At 59.5% G+C, this 18,985-nt stretch overlaps 3 protein-coding genes across 12 annotated transcripts; all 3 read right to left on the bottom strand.

Moving 5' to 3' along the window:
• Positions 1–253: 253 nt before the first annotated feature.
• Positions 254–3,335, bottom strand: MTCH2 (mitochondrial carrier 2). Its single transcript, XM_058829484.1, has 13 exons — positions 3,172–3,335; positions 3,000–3,084; positions 2,806–2,912; positions 2,658–2,684; positions 2,170–2,217; positions 2,019–2,076; positions 1,882–1,933; positions 1,735–1,794; positions 1,383–1,476; positions 1,219–1,266; positions 891–958; positions 575–650; positions 254–455 (listed from the first exon to the last, which is right to left on the bottom strand). Exons 1-13 carry the CDS (start codon positions 3,256–3,258, stop codon positions 369–371), a joined length of 897 nt encoding a protein of 298 aa, XP_058685467.1. The 5' UTR covers positions 3,259–3,335; the 3' UTR covers positions 254–368.
• A 591-nt stretch (positions 3,336–3,926) lies between these two features.
• AGBL2 (AGBL carboxypeptidase 2) lies at positions 3,927–8,211 on the bottom strand. 9 transcript variants are annotated; one of them, XM_058829482.1, is made up of 10 exons: positions 7,088–7,372; positions 6,773–6,928; positions 6,577–6,684; positions 6,348–6,498; positions 5,505–6,269; positions 5,252–5,414; positions 5,001–5,134; positions 4,819–4,912; positions 4,632–4,741; positions 3,927–4,557 (listed from the first exon to the last, which is right to left on the bottom strand). In XM_058829482.1, the coding sequence occupies exons 1-10, from the start codon at positions 7,302–7,304 to the stop codon at positions 3,927–3,929; spliced, it is 2,529 nt and encodes an 842-aa protein (XP_058685465.1). In that variant the 5' UTR covers positions 7,305–7,372. The 9 variants fall into 9 exon arrangements, 7 of the variants coding, with proteins under 7 accessions (XP_058685465.1, XP_058685463.1, XP_058685464.1 ...); XR_009276573.1 differs by having other exon boundaries at positions 4,141–4,176; positions 4,295–4,390; positions 4,491–4,557; ... (1 more) ...; positions 6,348–7,171; positions 7,257–7,307; XR_009276572.1 differs by having other exon boundaries at positions 4,141–4,176; positions 4,295–4,390; positions 4,491–5,414; positions 6,348–7,171; positions 7,257–7,307.
• A 234-nt stretch (positions 8,212–8,445) lies between these two features.
• FNBP4 (formin binding protein 4) lies at positions 8,446–18,788 on the bottom strand. 2 transcript variants are annotated; one of them, XM_058829473.1, is made up of 16 exons: positions 18,600–18,788; positions 18,358–18,438; positions 17,393–17,529; positions 17,061–17,265; positions 16,819–16,969; positions 16,621–16,741; positions 16,116–16,454; positions 15,818–16,028; positions 13,797–13,915; positions 11,600–11,704; positions 11,184–11,317; positions 10,046–10,227; positions 9,575–9,888; positions 8,938–9,468; positions 8,692–8,849; positions 8,446–8,583 (listed from the first exon to the last, which is right to left on the bottom strand). In XM_058829473.1, the coding sequence occupies exons 1-16, from the start codon at positions 18,721–18,723 to the stop codon at positions 8,493–8,495; spliced, it is 3,003 nt and encodes a 1,000-aa protein (XP_058685456.1). In that variant the 5' UTR covers positions 18,724–18,788; the 3' UTR covers positions 8,446–8,492. The 2 variants fall into 2 exon arrangements, with proteins under 2 accessions (XP_058685456.1, XP_058685457.1); XM_058829474.1 differs by having other exon boundaries at positions 16,621–16,738.
• Positions 18,789–18,985: the final 197 nt, after the last annotated feature.

Here is an 18,985-nt window from a genome sequence, read left to right as displayed (position 1 = left end):
CTTCCAGGTGTCCAACAACCCCTTCCAGGTGTCCAACAAGCCCTTCCAGGCATACATTCCTCCCACTTCTGACAGCTCCCACATGCCACTGGCCCTCCGTGTCACCAGGTGCCTGAGGCTGTCAGGGAATTTCCCCTGTGGAAACAGCCTCAACAGTGTTTGAGGCTGGGAAAAGGCTCCCAGATAAATCAGGGAATGCTGGTGACCATCTTCCTAGGAAACCCCCATGGACAGAAACTCTCACACTTGCACCTTCAGCTCTCAGCAGGAAATGATTTTTAAAAAACTGTATAGAAATCATCACTCTCCATGATTCTTTGCTTCCAGAGCCCGGCATTGGCTCCACAATCCCACTCCCATCTCCGGAATCAGCGGAACCTCTGCTCCTCCCACACGTATCGCTTCCCTGCTGGAACCTTGCGGAAGAACAGGCTGTTCCCTCGGTTCATGTTGCCCTAGAAAGGGAAAACGACCATGGAGGGGCCACACAAGGCCCAAGGTGGCCTCTCCGACCCCACGGAGCTCCCACACGGCTCCTCTCCATGTCCTGGTGCATCCCAGACTCAGCACTTACCTCCCTGTGCAGCTGGCTCCAGCAATCCAGCCAGGAGGAGTAGGTGGGTGCGTAAGGAAGGAGACCCCCAGCCAACCTGAGGAAGAAGGGAAAGACCCACTGGGAATTTTTCCCACAGGGAACTACTCTTACCCAGGAATGACCCACCCCCTCTGTGGCTCCACACTGGGTTGAACCCCAAAACGACCTTTTCCCACTTCAAGCAAAGAGGGATCAACCTTGTGGAGCACTGGGAGCACCTTCCCATCTGGGAATTTTGGACAAGTGGTTCCAGGAGGTGCTCCAGGGCAGAGCGTCAGTGGGATTAGGGACTCACCCGCAGTTGTTCACAGCCATCAGGTTGGAAACCAGGACGAAGGGGTAGGTCAGCATGCTGGCAAAGAACTGCAGGAAAAGCGGGGATCGGTGGGATGTTCCCTCTTCCCTCCACATGGGGAGACCCCCATGGAGTTTCACCCCGGAGAGGGAGCCCACTCCTGCCACCTCCACAGGGTCACACATGTCCTCCATGGAGCATCCCTTGGCCTGTGGGCTGATCCGGCTGATCCCAGCCTGGCTCCATCCCCACCCTGGCAGCTGCAGGATTCCGGGAACACACCACTCCCTAGGGAAAGGATCCACGTCCTGCCCGTGGCTGTACTCACCCCAGTGACTGCGTGGGAGTAGCTATTCACCTCGGTCATGGTGGAGGCCTGAGGGAGGAGCAACAGCACCTGAATCCCCCCAGAACGGGGCCATGGCTCCCAGAACAGCCCTGGAGCTGCCCCCCGTCAGCTCCCGGCTCCCTGGATCCCGGAGCAGAGCCTACCCCGCTCTCCAGCGCGTATGTGTTGATGAGGTAGGCCAGCATGTTACACAGCCACAGGGAGAGGATGTCCCCGAGGAGCCGCGGGATGAGGCCGCTGCAAGGGAACAAACAGTAGGAACGTCGGCTGACGGTTGGGATCCGACTGCGGAGAGCTGGGAAGGGCTGGTTTTGGGACAGGGGGCAGCTGTTCCCACAGCAGCCAGGTGATAGGGAACGGCCATCCCTGGGAATGGGGATGCTCAGGTGAGTGATCTGGAGCCGCTGGAGGGATTGAAGAAACTCCCAAGAGGGCTTTGGGACCTTCCCACTGATGTCAGCCCCGCCTGCCCCTCCCTGCCTCGCCAGCACTCACGCGAAGAATCCCAGGATTCCCTCCTCCTGGTAGATTGTGGTGAAGGCGCTTAGTGTCCCACTGGGGGAGGGAGAAAGAGAAGGGACAACGTCAGGGCGATGCCAGGAGCCCAAAGCTCCCGGAGCCCCCAGAGCCCCCAGGCCGTACCTGTACTTGGTCTCCCGGCCGATGAACTGCACCATGCAGCGCAGGGTGATCACTGCGGGGACACGGGAGTGACACAGGAGTGACGGGAAGCACCTGGCACCGCGCCTCCCGGGCCCCTGGGGTGGGAGGACACCTACCGTGGAAGGGGTGGGTGATGAGGGTGGCGGCGGAGCGGGCGACCATCTCCTGGGAGGTCTGGGAACAAAGGGAAGATCACAGGGAAGATCACCAGGAGGGGACGGGGATGTGACATCCCGCTGCCTTCCTCCTCCTCCTGCTCCTCCTCACCTGCTTGAGCACATGCTCCAGCGAGAACACCTTCCTGCTGACTCCAGGCTGGAGGGGGAAGGAGGAGACAGTTGGGAACAGCCTGGAGAAGGGACGTTGTCCCCAGGCTGGGGGTGGAAGCTCCCGGCCCACTGGAGCGCTCCAGAGCCAGGGCTGGGGCTGTCCAAAGCTGGGGGGCGAGGGGAGGGAGAGGGGGAACAGAGAAAGGAGAGGAGGAGGAGGAAAGGATGGAGGGAAACAAAGGGGAAAAGGAGGAGGGAAGGAATGGAGAAGGGAAAATTGAGAGAAGAACAAAAGGGAAGAGAGAAGAGGAGGAGGGAAAGGAAAAAGAGAAAAAGGAGAAAAAAGAGAAAGGAATGAGGGAAAGAAGAGAAAGAAAAAAGAAGGGAGGAACAGAAAAACAGAGAAATGGAAAGAGGGAGAAGGAAGGAGACAGGGATGAAGGGAAGGATGGATAGATTCCCCGTGGGAAGCACCTCTGCACCCACCTCAGACTGCTCAGCCTCCTGGTACCGCTGTGGAGCAAAGGGCAGGGTCAGCGCGGGGAGCCAGGGGGCCCCGGTGTCCCCTTGTCCAGGCGGCAGAGCCCCCGGTTCCCGCAGCGCCCCGGGCCCGGCGCCCCGCCCGTGCCGGTACCTGCAGCACTTTGCTGTGCACCACGGTGCCGATGGCGCTGGAGCAGAGGCGGGGGGCGAGGCCTTTGAAGAGTCCCGCTCTCCCGTCCACCTTTACGATGTGCTTGGCTGGGGACAGCGGGGACCGTCAGCCCCGGGGGGACCCCACAGCGGCACCGGGACGGCACCGGGGCGGCCCCACCGGGGCGGACTCACCGTAAGAGAAGAGGCCGGGCAGCTGGTATACCTGGCGGCCGAAGATGTTCCTCCCCAGGGTGGGCGGCAGCGGCTCGTAGCCCACCTGCAGCGGGGACGGGCAGGCTGTACCCCACGCGCGGCCCACACCGAGCCCGGTACCCCCTCTCAGCCCCGCCACTCCCGCCCTTACCTGCACCAGCACCTTCACGTACATGAGCGGCTGCGAGAGCACGGTGAGCCCCGAGCCCAGCAGCACCTGCGAAGCCGTGTCCACCATGGTGCCGCCCCGGCGTCACGGCACAGAAGGACACGGCCACGGCTGCCGCCGCTTCCGCTTCCGCCTCCCCGGTAGTTCCGGCGCCGCCGTTACGCACTTCCGGTCTCTGGGGGCGCCCTGGGAGCGCAGGGGCTGCCATGGAAACGCCCGGCGGCGCCGCGGGGGCGTTGCCATGGCAACGGGGCCTGCGGGCCTGGGGCACCCACGGGGCCTGCGGGGACACCGTGGGGACAGGGGGACACCGTGGTGGCAGGGCTGAGGACACGCCAGGGTGGCAGAGTTCGCGACGCCGCATCCCTAGAGCCCAAAGTGACACCTCCGTGGTAGGGCCGAGGTAACACCACAGGCATGGCCTGACACCATGGTGGCTCGGGGTTGGGTGCAAGCAAGACTCTGACCGGGCCCGGGGACAGAGGGACCTCTGAGGGGACATCGCAATGAGAACAGGCAGCACCAGGCATGGACACGGAGGTGGCAGCATCTTTACTGCCGAGCGCAGGCAGAGCAGCGTGAGGCCACTGCAGGGACAGTGAGGGGATGTGCCCTGTCCTGGGGCCTGCGCCTGCCCCGCTGCCAGGATGGCCCCGGGATCGCTCCCACTGCTGGATCCCGGGAATAGTCACTGCTGGCACCACGGCGGCAGGAGCTCAGTGGTGGCCTGTGGTGTGTCACAGCGCTTGTGCCATTGTCCAGCTGATGCCTTCCCGTGGTAGCACAGCGGCCATTCCCTGCTTCAGGTGCCCTGGGAAGGGCCACTCCAGAGTCAGCTCCGGGCACCTCTCCTGCGACGGCACGGGGGACATTCCCTGCTCCAGCTGCCCTGGGAAAGGTGGCACTGGAGCTGGCTTTGGGCTTCTCTCCCGCACTGCCACCTCCACTCTGGACACCAGGAAGAACTGGATGCCTGCGGGTCCCAGCCTGGGGGGCACAGGAGAGGGGTCAGACCCACTTGAGGTGTGGGACAGCACTGGGGACAAGTCTCCCTGCAGGACTGTCCCCTCGTGGCCTGGATGAACTGTGGTGGCTCCAGGCTCACCGGGAAGCTGGTGAGGCTCCAGTTTGTTCGGCGCAGGGAATTCCTTGCTCTCTGTCTCTGTAACCGCTTCCTCCTGCGTGGCTCCATCTGTGCTGGCTGGTAAAGTGGCACTGGGACATCTGCACCCTCTGTCACCTTGTTCCACCCTGGCTCTGCATCCCTCCCACCTCAAAATCAGTGGCACATGGGAACTCACTGGCCGGTCAGGGCTGTGGAAGTCATCTGGGATCCCATCAGACACAGAGCTGTCGGAGCCACTGGTGCTGCAGGGGGAAAGAGCCATCTGCAGCCCTCAGTGGCACCTCAGGGTGACATGGGGTGACAGGGGATGACATACCTGGACTCAAGCTCTGAGGGGGACACATCGCTCCAGCTGCCTCCAGAGCCCAGCTCACGACCCATCTGCTGCTGCAGGAGCGCATCCGCCTCCGCCAGGCACTGCTGGAACTGCAGGACAGCGCCGGTGTCCCGGTGTCACCGTGGTCCCACGGCACCGGGACACCCTGGGCCAGGTCCAAGCCCACCTTGGTGGGCGCAGGGTCGCAGAAGTCAAGCAGGGTGTCACAGAGGAGACGGCCCAGTGACCCGAGGTCCTCCACGCTGAAGTGCGAGCTCCTCCTGCCTGGAGGGGACAGGGAAAAGGAAACAAGGGCAGCTCCCCAACCCAGGACTGCCCCCCTGGCACCGTCCCCGTGGCTGTGGCAGCCTCTCACCCAGCGTGGAGCCACTGAAAGCCACCTCTAGGGTGTAGCTGTGGGAGACACCCAGGCGCCACATGGAGACCCGGCCTGTCCCCTCTCTGCTCTTCTGCACCTGGAACTTGCAGCTGGAGAAAGAGAACTGGAGGGCCCCAGGGTCAGAGGGGTCCCAACCCCAGAGGGACAGCTCGGGAAGCAGCACGGTGGCTGCATTCCCACTGTCACCACAACATGTGGCCCTGAGGGATCCGTGTCCCACCTTGTCGGGGGCGTTTTTGCTCAGCATCAGGGGGAACACACGCTGGCGCAGCCGTGTCCCGGTGCCGTCCCCGCCAGCATCGCAGCCGTACATGAAGACGTTGTTCTTCCGGCTGTGCCCGTGGAAGTCGCAGTACAGCAGCACCTCCCGCTCCTCCAGCACCCTGCACGCATCAGGATATGGCCACCAGCACTGCCACAGGAGTGGCCCTGTCCCACCGGCATGAGAATGGCCATGTCCCCCCGCCCCTCACCTCTGGACCATGGCCCGCAGGTGCCACACGCCGGGGAAGGAGCCGGGAAGCGCCATCCCATAGGCCCTGTTGGGATCCCGTCCCACCAAGGAGCAGCGGGAGTTGCCCACCACCACCCCATCGGGGTTGAGCATCGGCACCACCTTGAAGACGAAGAGGCGGCGCAGGAGCCTCGCGTCCGCGTGGGCGCTCAGCAGGAAATCGAGGAATCCCCTCATGGCCCAGGAGCCGCCGCTCTCTCCAGGGTGCACGCGGGCGCTCGCCACCACCACCCGCTTGCCGGCCGTGCCGCCTGGGCTGGTGATGGTCAGCAGGTACACGGTGTTGCCGGCCAGGCTGCGGCACAGCGCCTGCACCGTGCAGTACCGCGAGCGCACCGGGTCGGCCGCCAGCGCGCGCAGGTAACGCTGCAGGTCCGAGTAGGTGTAGGGGTAGCAGGAGGCGAAGAAGCACGTGTCGCCGTTGTGCGGGAAGCGCACCGTCCAGCTGAGCCGGAACATCGGCGGCTCCCCCGTGCTGCCACGGTAGTAGCAGACATCGGTCCCCACCCGGCGCCAGCCTATGCCACGGCTCTGGGCATCCTGATGGGAGTAGAGCAGTGGCTGCAGGCCCTGGCCGTAGAGGCTCTTGTGCTTGGCCATGTTGGCGATGGTGAAGCGGTAGAGCGGCTCCTGCCGAGTGTTTTGGACACGGAAGTAGAACCACTGCATGTGTTTGGCCGTGTACAGGTCCGGCCGCAGCGTCAGCACGTACTCGTAGGGACCCCTGTGTGGAGGGAACGGTCACGCTCTGGATCCAGGCCTGACATGAAAGGCCCCATGCCCCCCAGTCTCTCTCTCTTACACCTTGATGGCCTTCTGGAGGTTCCCACTCTCAAAGCGGGACTCAAAGAGCAGCGTGGTGTCCTGGGGACCCTCCAAGGGGGCTGCTGGCGAGGAGAGCGGCCCCGGGGCACCCCCGACCCGAGCACGGGTAAAGCAGGAGCCTTGGGGCGCTGTGGGGGGAGCAGAGACAGTGGTGGGGGGTCCGGGGAGAGTGGAGGCACTCAGGGGCGCTGCCCGTGCTCTGTTACCTGGGCTGGAGTGGTAGACAACGGTGCCCTGCTCCTCACCGAGGGTGTACAGGGCCTGCTCCAGGCCCATGGGTGGGCAGAAGGGCTCCGGTTTAGGGGGGACCCACTCTGGGAGGCAGGGGGACACAAATGCCATATGCACAACAGGGCTCTGGCACAGGAGTGAGGCGGGGGGACAGCTGGAGCATTCTCTCACCGATGTGCTCAATCGTCTCCTGGATGACTTCACACTCCACAGGCCAGCGGGGAGCGGGGAGGGAGAATGGAGCCTGTGGTTTTCCTGGAAACCCCCAGGGCTGTGTTGAGGGGGCCAGCCTGCCCTGGCAGGGGGTCTGCTCCACCACCCTGGGGGCTGCAAGAGCACCAGGAAAGACTGGGGGTCTCCAATGGGGCTGGGGTAGTGGAATCGCCCAAAACCAAGGCAGGGGCAGGGAGAGGCCCTCCCATCACACTTGCTGTGCTGGGAGGATGCTGTGCTGGGGGCTCTGAAGGGCTGCAGGGTCTCACTCACGGTTTGGCTCGTGCCCAGGACCTCGCTGCCAGCCACGGCCAGTGTTGCCCATGGTGGATGTCTCTTCCCTGCCCATCTTCTCATCTTGGGGAGAACAGCACTGCAGCAGGGGCCGGAGGGGACACAGCCCAGGGACAGGAGGGGACACAACACAGCGGCCAGGGCTCACCTCGGAAGTAGCCATAGAAGCGCAGGTGGGTGCGGATGAAGCTGTCATAGGGCTTCAGGACCTGTCCCCCACCGAAGCCCCCCAGAGCCCCCTCCCCTCCCTGGGCAGCGCGGCGCCCCGTGGGCTCCATGGCTGTGAGAGCTCTGGGAGACCCGGAACAGCAGCGGCAGTGTCAGGGCTGGGCTGGCATGTGGTTGCTGAGCTACAGAGAGGAATGGGGCGGTCCTGGAGCAGAGCTGGGAAAGGAGCCAGAGGGATTTCAGAGCCATTAAATCTGGAAAAGACCTCCAAGATCTTTGAGTCCAACCTGTGACCAATCCCCACCTTGTCACCCAGACCAGAACACTGAGTGCCACGTCCAGTCATTCCTTGGACACTTCCAGGGCTGGGAACTCCATAACCTTCGTGAGCAGCCCATTCTGATGCCTGACACCATTTTCTATAAAGAAATTCCTCCTCATGTCCAACCTCAACTTCCCCTGGCAGAGCTTGAGGCTGTTTTCTCTTGTCCTGTCCTTGTTCCCTGGCAGCAGAGCCTGACATACCCCGCAGCTGCACCCTCCTGTCAGGGTCTTGTGGAGAGCCAGAAGGTCCACACTGATCCTCCTTTTCTCCAGGCTGAGCCCCCCCAGCTCCTCCTGGTGCTCCAGACCCTTCCCCTGGATCATTCCCTTCTTTGGACAGCCCCTCTCTTGCCATGAGGGCTCCAAATCTGTCCCGGGGGCTTGAAGTGGCCCAGCAGTGCCAGAACAGGGGACAGGCCTGTGGCCACACACCAATGCTGGAACAGCCCGGGTGCCTTCTGCCTTTTGCCCACCTGGTCTCATGTACAGCTGCTCTCACCAGCACCTCCAGGGCCTTTCCCAGCTTTCCAGCCTCTCTTCCCCCAGCCTAGAGCATTCCACAGGGTTTGTATAACCCAAGTGTAGGACCTGGCACTTGGCCTTTACCCTCACACCTTTACCCTCAGCCCTTCAATCCAGCCTGTCCAGTTTCCTCTGCAGAGCCCTCCTGCCCTCCACAATCCACACCCACCCACCCAACTTGTAGGCGTGGATTCCAGGGGTCTGTTGTGCTCCCCATCCCCATCTACCACCCACCCCCAGCAGAATCAATGAGATGGCACTTCCCAAACTGCTACAATTTATTGGACAATGGTCAAAGGAACTGTACATCTGTAAAAAAAACCAAAACAAAACAAAAAAACCCCAAGAGGTGGGCATGGCACTGCATGCCTCATGTGCTCGAGGCCGTTTTCCTCCGCTTCAGCCGTGAACGCCAGTCCTCTGGCAGCGCCTCGAAGTTGGCGTTCCTCTCGGCCATGCCACTGCAGGGATAAAGTGGGATGTCAGCACCCAGCTGGTCCTCTCATGGATCCCCCACCTTTACAAGGGACATTTACAAGGGTCCTGGTGCCAGCACCTGGAATCTGTACCTCATCAGCTGCTGCTGCTTCCACTCCTCAATGCGCCGCTGGGCTGTGGTCTCCCGGTCCTCCTCACTGGAGCTGGAATTCTCTTCCTCATCCAGCTCCCGCTGGATACTTTGCCACTTCTTCACCAGCGATGGCATCTTTGTCTTACCCTTCTTGCCCTGTGCCACAAAAATAACAGTGGTGAATGCGGCTGGAAAGGGAGGAGGGAAGGAATGTTGCCAATGTGGGACCACCCATCCGGCCTACCTTGTCCTTGCGTCCCTTCCTTGGCTTCTCCTTCTCTGGAGGCAGCGGAGCCTTGGGGGTGGGCGGTGGGGGTGTCTGTGGGGGTGGCGGGGGTGGCGGCTGCTCGGCCGCGGTGCTGGCGGCTGGCAGGGCTGCCCGTGCCGGCACCGGCTGCGTGGCGGCCGCGGTGGCCAGGCTGACGGGCACGGCGCACTCCGAGTATCCCATCATGGAAGGCGCGGCAGGTCCCGTCACACCCAGGTAGCTGGACTGCAGTCCCAGCGCCGTGGGCTGAGGACCGGCGTGGCCCGGAGCCATGCGGAGGTTGGGGCGTCCCTGGATCTCGCTCTGGAGGCGCTGGCGCGGCCTCAGGGAGGCCAAGGGCACGGCTGATGGCTGGTACTTGCCCGTGGCCATCAGGGGCTGGCTGTAGATGACGGGACAGCTGCCGATGGTGGCTGTGCGCTGCATCAGCCCCGGGCTCATCTCTACTGCTTTCCTCTTCTGTGGCTTGGCCGAGAGCAGCGGGGCTGGGCTCGGATCAACGGTGACCTGGAAGAGAGTGCCGAGGTGAGTGTTGAGCCAGGAGCACTGTTATACACCCATTTCCCAGAGTCTCACACCCTGCAATCAGTGGAGCCCTTGTCTCACTGCTCACCTGGCTGCTGCTGGCAGCGGGCCGCACCAGGGACTTGAGGGGAGCATCTTCTTCTGTTCCTGGGGCAGGCGGCTCCTCACCCCCCTCATCTTCCATCTCCACTTCCTGGATCTCCCCGTCTTCTCCAGGCGGTGGGGGTGGTGGGGGAGGTGGTGGGGGCGAGTCTGGGGGGGGTGGAGGCGGCGGAGGCATTTCCAAAGGCAAGGGAGGTTGGAGGACCGGGACGGAGGACTGAAGCAGAGTCCAAAATGGAGTGAGCGGCATGAGAGACGTAGCAGGAACTTGGCCTGAGAAGGACTCTTTACAAAGGGAGCCTGAAGAATACACATTGACACGGGCTTGAATGCCTGTCCTATGGTCTGCACCACCTGCTCCTGCCTGCGGTCCCCACTTGGAAACACCACCACTGTGGACTGCCCTGCCCTCACCCCCTGTTCTGGGGCCAGGACCCCCAGTGCCAGCCAGGCGTACCTGCGGGGCGCTCGGCGGGCCCCTCGCTGTGCTCTCCTTTGTCTTTGGGAGGTGGCTTTGGAGGACCGTCGGGTTTTCTGTCGGCGGCGCCTCGCTGTCCCTCCTCTTCGTCCTCCCCATCGGGGAACTCCCATTGCGACTCTCCCGAGCGCTCGTTAACATAGAAATAGCGTCTATGCTCCCTAGATCACAAGAAAGAGAAGGAGGCTTCAGCTTCCCTTCTCCGCCCCCGACACTCCAAGGTGGGCCTGCCCACGACAGCGGTGCGCTCTCGCAGGGGAGACCCTCGTGCAGCAGGGCTGCCACTCTCCCACACGCAACAAACAACTTTGAGGACAGAGGCAGGAGAGGCCCGAGCCGACTCGCTCAAAGCTATTTGCTATCGCTGGCTGCGGGAACGTCGCCCTGAGCCCCCCGCTCCGAGGGAGGGGAGGGCCGGGAACGCTGGCGACGTCTCGCTAACATTGGGACTTTCAGCACGGCCTTGGCTGAAAGTCTCCCTCCGAGAAGAGGCACCGGGGAACAGCCCAATGGAGGGAAGCGGCTGCCCCCCTACCCCATGGTGCGCAGTTTTTTATGATACTCTTGGTGTCAAACACACAGTGAATGCTAGAGAGAGGGAGCGGATCTGGGAGCTGAAAAACAAAAGAGCAAAGATTTCAAACAAAGGAAAATTAATCAAGAAAGCCAAATAGACAAAGAAATGTTTGGGTCTGACCTGCTGGCAGGAGACAGAAATCTTGTTCTTCATTCCGTCGGTGAGTTGAAGTTTGTCCTTTGGAAGAGCTGTTGGTCAGAAGAGTTGATCCAGAGATCCTGCAAAGTTCACAGAGCTCTCGCATGCGCGACCCCCCAGGCCCGCCCTCCACAGCGCTTGGACACTCGCGAGAGGGACAACCAGCTCTGTCCGTCAGGGAATCGGCTCCGTCGCAAAGCACTGGGCACTCCGTTTGGATCCTCCAGTTTGGCGGCCAGCCCAAACTCTGCGAGTGCCGGACGTTTCTCTGCCTGCCCAGCACTAACAGAAGCCGCTCTCAGTCTGCCAGAGGGACGGCGCCAGCGTCGTCGGGTGGTTGATGGTCACAAATCATGTCTGAGATGTCAGAGATGAAAGGTGAGAAAGGAGGAGAGCGCGTACCTGTCCCAGTGGCAGGACCAGCCTTTAGGGGTGGCGTTTATTTCGTATTGTTTAAGCTGTTCGGCTGCGTCTTGGAGTTTGCGTTTGAGGTAGTTTCCATTGAGAGCACCTTCTCGCCAGTCTGCAATGCGGGTCTAGAGGGCAAGAACCGGGGGAAGCCGTTGAGGTGGGCTGCCAGTGGCCCCAGGGGGGACAGGACTCGAGGATCGGGAGGCTCCCTTCCGGCACGGGACGCGGGGGGCCAGGAGGAGGACACCCCACCTCCACGCCAAGCCACGCTCTCCCCCCGCCGAGGAAGGGAGGGCCCTGCGCGGCGAGGCGCCACGAGGCTCACGCAGCACCGGCGCTCGGACGGCGGATTGCATCCGATCCGCTCCGGAACACAAGGCCGGAGCGAGGGGCGAAGGCTCGGTTACCTCTGTCTGCAACAGCAACATGTGGAAGTTGGAGATAGATTGTCTGTTGATGCCCAGGAACTCCAATTTACTAGTCAGAGTATTGGCCAGCTCTCCAATCTGAAACTGCCAGGAGAAAGGGCAGAGTCAAGAGCTGCCCCCTGGGAGCAGCATCGGGCGGCTGTGGCCCTGCGGCTCTCAGGAAACACCGCTCGGGACCACCCGTGGCCCCTCAACCTGGAGGGACCGGGACATGCCACCCTAGCCCTGTGTGCCTGTCACTCCCTCTGTTAAATCCCGCTACATTCTGCACCCCAGGGACAGGGCAGTGTGGGTGGCTGGGTGACAGCTCCTCCACAGACTGCGCTTGACTCTGTGTGGAAGGACAGCACGGGCTCAGGTAGCTCTGGTACCTTGGAGTTGCAGCAGAACCAATGCCATGGCATATATCTAAGAATACTTCCCAAGTAAATAGGCCAGGATGTCATTCCAGGTTCTATAAATAATTGCTTTCCAGAGGAACTAGCTGGAAAGCAGCAGAAAGGGATAACAGCTCTGGATTTACTCCAGAGCAGAGAAAGCAGCTAAAACTCAGGTCAGCTCACAGCAACCATGGCTACTCATCCCCAGCATCCCATGGGAGTGAAACCTCCAATCTGGGGACACAGGGATCCCTGTGTCCATCCCCCTGCCTGAAGGCACTGCATGGAAGCAGCCACAAGCCAGAAAGGAATCAGGAACAGTAACAGGGATGTCTGCAAGTAGCATCACCACTGCTTTAAGGAGGGCTCTAAAAATGTCTACTTTTAACTTCGCTCCTCAGAAGAGGCTTTGGAATGTCCACCAAAGCCACCAAGGAAGCATCTGTCTCTAGAGAGGGAATGGGCCAGACAAGCAAGCCCTAGATAAGACCAAGGCAGGCATATAAATTCCCATGTTAATGTGGCTCTGGAGAAGCCAGGGAACATCCCGGAGCAGAGGGTGACTTGGGAGTGGTGGCGCTGTCGCAGCTCCTGTAACCAGAGAGATCCCAACCCGATGAGCAAACGGTACTGGTTACCCAGGGAGCCGGCATTCCTCCAACAGCTCTAAGGGAATCCTGCATGGAAAAGCACCACACGGTCTGTCACAGCGCCCACTGGGACCAGAGGGAGGGGGGACAGCAGAGGGGACCAGCAAGTCCAGCCCTGCTACAGGCTTAAATTTTTTTTATTTAATAAAACTGATTTAAAAATCAGGTCTCAAATGGATCCTGCACTGAGGGAGGCTCAATTTTGATCTGGGAATGACACATCTCAAAATCTTTTAAGGAGTTGCTTTAAGGGAGAGATGTGGGATTTCTCACAAGGACAAAAGGACCTTCCCTTTCACACCAGAAAAATTCTTTAAGTGGTGGGAAATGAGGACAGGGATGGGCAACTCTCACTGCGGGTTCCACCTGGGCTCCACCATGAGCTGGCGATTCCCCATCTGCCACAGGGAGGTGACACATTTCCCAACGTCACAGAATTACTCCAGAGCCAAATTTTATGCTGCAGGAGATCTCTGGGTAATAAGTGACATGGGGACTAAATGACAAATGGGAAAGATCTCCCCTACTGCTCTGTCATACTGCCCTAGAGCCTGGAGCTCTGCTATAGATCAGGGAATTGATCCAATGCAGCTGAAGGAGCAAACCAAGGCTCAGAGAAGAGCTATCAGCAGGATGCTGCAGAAATCCCCAGGGCTTCCCCAGCTCTCATCTAAAAGTAATGCCGGGCGAAGGGCAGAGTGGTACCGTCAGCCTCAAGAAACGGAGAGATTACGGACGAGGAGTCTTCAGCCTGGAAACGGGACGACTGAGCGGGCCAGAGACTGGAATATTGTTATTGGTGAAAACAAAGTCAAGATCAAACTGGTTGTTCTCTGTCACAACAACACCCAGGGCTCAGTCTTTTCCCCCCCACACCCTCCTTTCATCCAAGCTTTTGCTGCTGAATCCTACTGGAGACAGGATATTGTCCCAGTCCTGCACAGCCCTTCCTTCACAAGCTGCTCCCACAGGGATCTGAGCTTTAAAGCTTTAAAAGCTTCAGGTGGGTCAAATCCAGAGCCCAAAGCTCCAATGTTCCCAGGGAAGAGGTGGCTGGGGGAGCCAGTGTGTCCCTTGTTTCTGCTGGCAGCTGGAGTACCCATGACATCCCTCATCTCACAGACACGCACCTCTGCCTCTTCGTACCTTTAGATCCTGCTCCTCCTCTTCCATTTTTGGAGCCCCTTGTGATTTGGCTTTTTCCTGAGGCTCCTCAGATTCTGTCTCTTTGTCTGAGCTTGGATCAGTTGCTTCTGTGCTCGGAGCTGCAGGAGAAGGAAGGACAGGTCAGTCCTTGTCCCACCACCACCCTGGCAGTGCCAGCTGCTGGATGGACACTGTGCCTGGAACCAGAACCAACATGGGTAACAGTGGGGAAAGAACTAGGACCCACCAGAGCCAGTGACAAAAGCCTGAAATTTAAAAGGAAAGACGGTCACCGCTCTGTGTTTTGATGGTGGGGATCCTTCCAGAAGGATAACATGGGAAGGGGAGAGGCTGCTACAGTGCAAAGCACAAATGAGGCAAGGGCTGGTAAATTTGGCATCAGGGAAGCAGGAAGAGACTAACCCACAAAATCTGTCATCTTAATAATCTGTTAATTACAGGTACTAGGTATTCAATGAGTTAATTATGAAAGACTGAAGAGGTCCCCAAAAGCTGCCAATACCAGAAGGTTTTGCCTTCAGATGACTAATTCACTGTCAAAGCAATCAATTCCAAGGAAGGAAGTTTATGACAGAGTCCCACAGGCCGCTGGGGAAAGAAAACCCAGTTCTCATCACATCCTGGCACTGGAAGGCAGAACACTTCCCTAAATCACGCTCCAGCAGCAGGGTGCTCAATTTAAACTGGTTATTTTGGAGTGATAGCTTGTTGTTCCCCAGGTTCAGGTGGAATCTGGTGGTGCTGGGAAGAGCTGGCTTCAGGGTCATTTGGAAAGCCCTCTGGCAAAACCATTTTCCTAAGCGAAAATGACATCACTGATTTAATGACAGAGTTGTCACCCAGCTCATGCCCCTGCCTGAAGCAGAGGCACCTCAGGGCCACAAAAACCCCAGGACGGGGCAGGCCCAGCAGGACACAGCCTACTGCATGCACTTTAGTACCAGTTTTTTCTTGGAAGAGCAGTTTGATTCAGCTTTCTGTGCTGCAGGCACACAAATCATGTGCTGGGAAGGGACTGGCACATCCAGAGAAAAGGAGACTTGGGGGGACCATCTTGCTCCCCACAATGCCCTGAGAGGAGGGTGGAGTCAAGCTCTGCTCCCAGGGAACGAGACAGAACAAGAGAAACAGACTTAAGTTGTGCATGGGGAGGTTTGAGTTGGATATTGGGGAAAGCTTCTTAATGGAAAGAGCTGTCCAGTCCTTGCACAGGCTGCACATAGATGTGGTAGTCCCCATCCCTGGAGGGATTTAAAAGCCATGTGGATGTGGCACCTGGGGACATGGGTTAGTGGTGGCCTTGGCAGTGCTGGGGGAATAGCTGGATTCCATGACCTCATGGAGTTGTTCCAACTTGAACAACTCCAAGATTCTACAATCTGGGAGTCCCAGAGCTGCTGGGAACACAGAGTGTTCCTTAAGATGCTATAGCTGGTGCATTTTGGGAAGCACAGCTCTGGGGGATCCAACAGGAACATGAGGGGTATTTGTGTATGACTGATACATCCACAGACACCCTGAGTTGAACCAGCCCCACAGAAACAGTGGCTGCCTTGCCACAAGGGCTGGAGTTACATTCCCTACACACTGAGTGTGGGGCCCTGGAGTGACTCCAGGGACACTTCAGCTGTCCGGAATTTGGTACTAGGCAGCTCAAAACCTGAACTTTAGAAGTGGAGGGTGACAATTCCCAGTATGCCATGGGCTGGATTTGTGATGTTGGGAGGAATGGGAAGGCAATGGGATGTGAGGCAGCTGCTCTGTGTGTCCCTTCTTCCAAGGAACCACTGAATGACACTCTTCTCGCTATGTGGGTAATTAGGATAGGGACACTGGCAGAGGAGCAGCTTATCCCAGTGAGGTTGGCCCGTGACACAGCCACCCCTCAGCCTGTCTCCACCTGGCACACGTACCTCATGGCCCTTCCCGGCTCTGCTCTGTGTGTCTTCAGGGAAAGGAGACCCCCTGCTCCTCCCTCCAAAGGAAGCCTTTCCAATTACCTGCTTCTCCTGCTTCTGGGCTCTCCCGGCCCGTTTTGCTGGAGCCTAGACTGGCAGACTCAGGGCTGGTGGCTCCCACAAACAGTTTCCATTTCCCTCGCTTGGAGGCCAGCCTGCGGGATGCATCCTGCGAGGCCGACTGGCTCCCATCGGAGAGCGGGCTGGAGCCCGAAACGCTGCCATCGCCTTCCTCCAAGGCACGCAGCTCTGCCTGCCGAGACACGACATCCCAGTTTATTCCCAGCAATGCTGTGCCTGCATGTGTAGCCCTGTTTCCAGGACAAACATTCCCCCTTACCTTTTTCCTCTCCAGCACCATCTCCAGTTCAAGTGTGTCCTGTTCTTCCTCCTCCTCCGCGCTCTCCCCTGATTGCACCACGCTGCACAGATCCTCCTGCCCTGTGTCTTCCAGGGGGTCCCTGCTGGGCTCCGGCTCTTCAGGGGCAGCCGATGCCTCTTCCACTTTCGCCTCCTCTTCCAGAGGTGGCTCAACCTCCTCTTTGCAGATCACTTTCCTCCTCCAGCGCTCCTCTTCCTCCTTCACCACGTCAGGCACCAGTGGGGCCAGGAGGGCCGCAGCCACTCCCTTCCTCTCTTCTTCACTGTTGGAGAGAGCCTGCACTCCTTCATTCACCTCCTGTGGGATGAGCTCCATGTGAGCTTTCTGGCAGCTGCCTGGGAAAGCCCATGCGCTGCCAGGCCCCTCCCAGGGCTGTGGATGGAGCAGAGCATCCCAGTTGCTTCCAAGGAAGACTAAGGAGGTGCCTGCTAGCCCCATGACAGCCAAAACCCATAGGACTGACCTTCTTCACCTCCCGCTTGCTGAGGCCAGTCCCACGGCCAGCACTGCCTGGGGTCCCCTTCTCCTGAGAGAATGGCTCCGTGGTTGCCATGAAGCTGCCGTTAGTGCCTGCCACAGTGCTGCTGAGGAAGAGAAGAGGGAATGAAGGGTGGGATTGGGACAACATCCCACAGGGAAACATCCTGGAGGTCTCGCCCACCTGTGCTGGTAATGCTGCAGGCCCTGGACCTGCGTGGCCAAGTACTGCGGCAGCTCCCAGGTCACCTCGTTGCTCTGGGTGTTCCAATAGTAGTAGCAGCCGGTGTTCTCATCCCACACTTCCTGCCAGTCGCCCATCTCCAGCTCTCCCACTGCCGGGGGGACAAGGGCAGTCTGTCACTCCCCTCTCCCCAGTGACACCCGTTTGTCAGCACCCCCTTGGGAGAGAGGAATGGCACTCACCTCCGGCCAGCGAGCACTGGGTGTCATACTGCCACTCCGGGGCCGGTGTCGAGCCCGTGCCATTGGCTGTGCCTGACGATGGGCCTGTGCCGGAATCCTTCGGCTCCGGGCGGGGAGGCGTGGGGGGTGGCACGGAGGAGGAGGAGGAAGAGGAGGCAGGGGGGGGCTCAGCGGGCTGCGGAGGGGCCGTGATGGCATCGATCTCCTGTAAAAACAGCATCCCATCGTGAGCTTCAAATCACAGCACTAACTGGATGAAGACAGTATCTTTGTGAAACTCCCCTCCTCCAACCACCCCTCCCTCTTGTCATCCTGGCCAGAGTGGCACTCACAGCCAGGAAGTTTGCCAAGGTGCTGTCGATGTCAGCAGAATTGCTGCCGTTGGCATCCGTGGAACGGGCCGGCTTCTCCGGCGTCTCGCCCTCCTCATCATCGCTGTCAGCATAAGCACCCAGCAGGCACAAACCTCCTGGAGAAGGGAGAGAGAATCCTCAGGGGAATCCTCCTGCTGCCACAGGGCATTGGATCCCACCCTCCACCCTCCGCTCCAGGTGCCACTGTCATCCCAGGGGAACAGCCCCTGTACGAGTGCCAGGGGGGAACCAGCACAAGAACCAGTAACAAAACACATTTAAGAATGAGCAGCTGCCTCTTGGGAAATAACAGCACGATTAAAATAATTAAAATGGAAACAACTCCAGCCCCAATGTGAATTATTTAGGAAAGGGTTAACTCTCTTCCCTTAGAAGCAATAGTTGAACGTGGATGACTACCCTGTGTTAAATATAAGGGGTTATGGAGAGAGGAACAAACACAGTCACATAAAAAAGCCCTTATGTTTTGCACAAAACCCACCACGCTTAGAACCATAAAACCCACACTCAGCACCTCCAAAAACCCTTTGGAACCTCACAGCCCTGCACTTTTAGGACCAAAACTTCAAATATACGACCAAAAAAAAATCACACAAAGGACCAAACTCCTACATTTAGGAGCCTACATCTAGTATCAAAACTCCTACATTTAGCCCATATCTAGTATCAAAACCGGCTAAACTTAGGACCAAACCCCCCACAATCTGAACTTAAGAAAAAAATCATGTTTTGGACCCAAAAAAATGACATCTGAATCAACCCCCTTAATTTAAGCCAAAAAAGTCCCATTTATAACCAGAACTCTAACTTTTTTTATAATTAGTGTGCATCGGGGGCCGCCAGCACCCCTAAATCCTGAAATTCTCCCCCGAGTGTTTTAGGGGGGATGTAATCCCGCGTCTCACCCCAGAGCGCTCCCTTACCTGTGGCCTTGACGGCGGCGGGAACGGGGGGCGGCGGATTGGGCGGGTTGCGGGGCGGCTCCGCCACCGTCTCGGGCTCATCTGCGGGGCAGAAGCGTCAATTACGCGGAGGGCTCGGACCGGGGGGATAGCGGGGGAGGCCGGATCGAGACCTCCCGGTACCGACAGGCCACGCTAGGCCGCACTAGGCCGCGCCCCGCCAACAAAGCGCCCCCCGATTCCACCCGCCTTCTTCGCCTTACCCGGCTCGGAGCCCGAGTCGCCCCCCTCGCCCGCGGGTCCCGCCGCCTCGTCGCGGCGCGGCGCGGGCGGGGAGAGCTGCAGGATGGGCCGGCGTCCGGGCGCGGCCCGCGCCTTCTTCCCCATGGCGGCGGCGGCGGCGGCGGCTGCGCCTCAGGGCTGTGGCCGCGCGCGCCGCGCGCAGGGGGCGGGGCGCTGACGTCACCAGAGGGGCGGAGCCTCCGCGAGACGCACTCCCTATGGATGGGGACGAGCCAGAGGTTACGGCCCCATCCGGACCTGAGGCTCCGTCCTGCCCTATAGCACGGTCCCGCCCCTTGATCCCGGAGCCCCAACAGCCCTGTGCTGCCCTCCGGGCTTGTGGTCACATGCTATCCTATAGCATAAT

The sequence above is a fragment of the Poecile atricapillus genome, chromosome 1 (assembly GCF_030490865.1).
Source record: "Poecile atricapillus isolate bPoeAtr1 chromosome 1, bPoeAtr1.hap1, whole genome shotgun sequence".
NCBI classification, from domain to species: domain Eukaryota; kingdom Metazoa; phylum Chordata; class Aves; order Passeriformes; family Paridae; genus Poecile; species Poecile atricapillus.
Note: the sequence above shows the minus strand (reverse complement) of the source record. Positions and strands in the feature narration are given on the sequence as shown.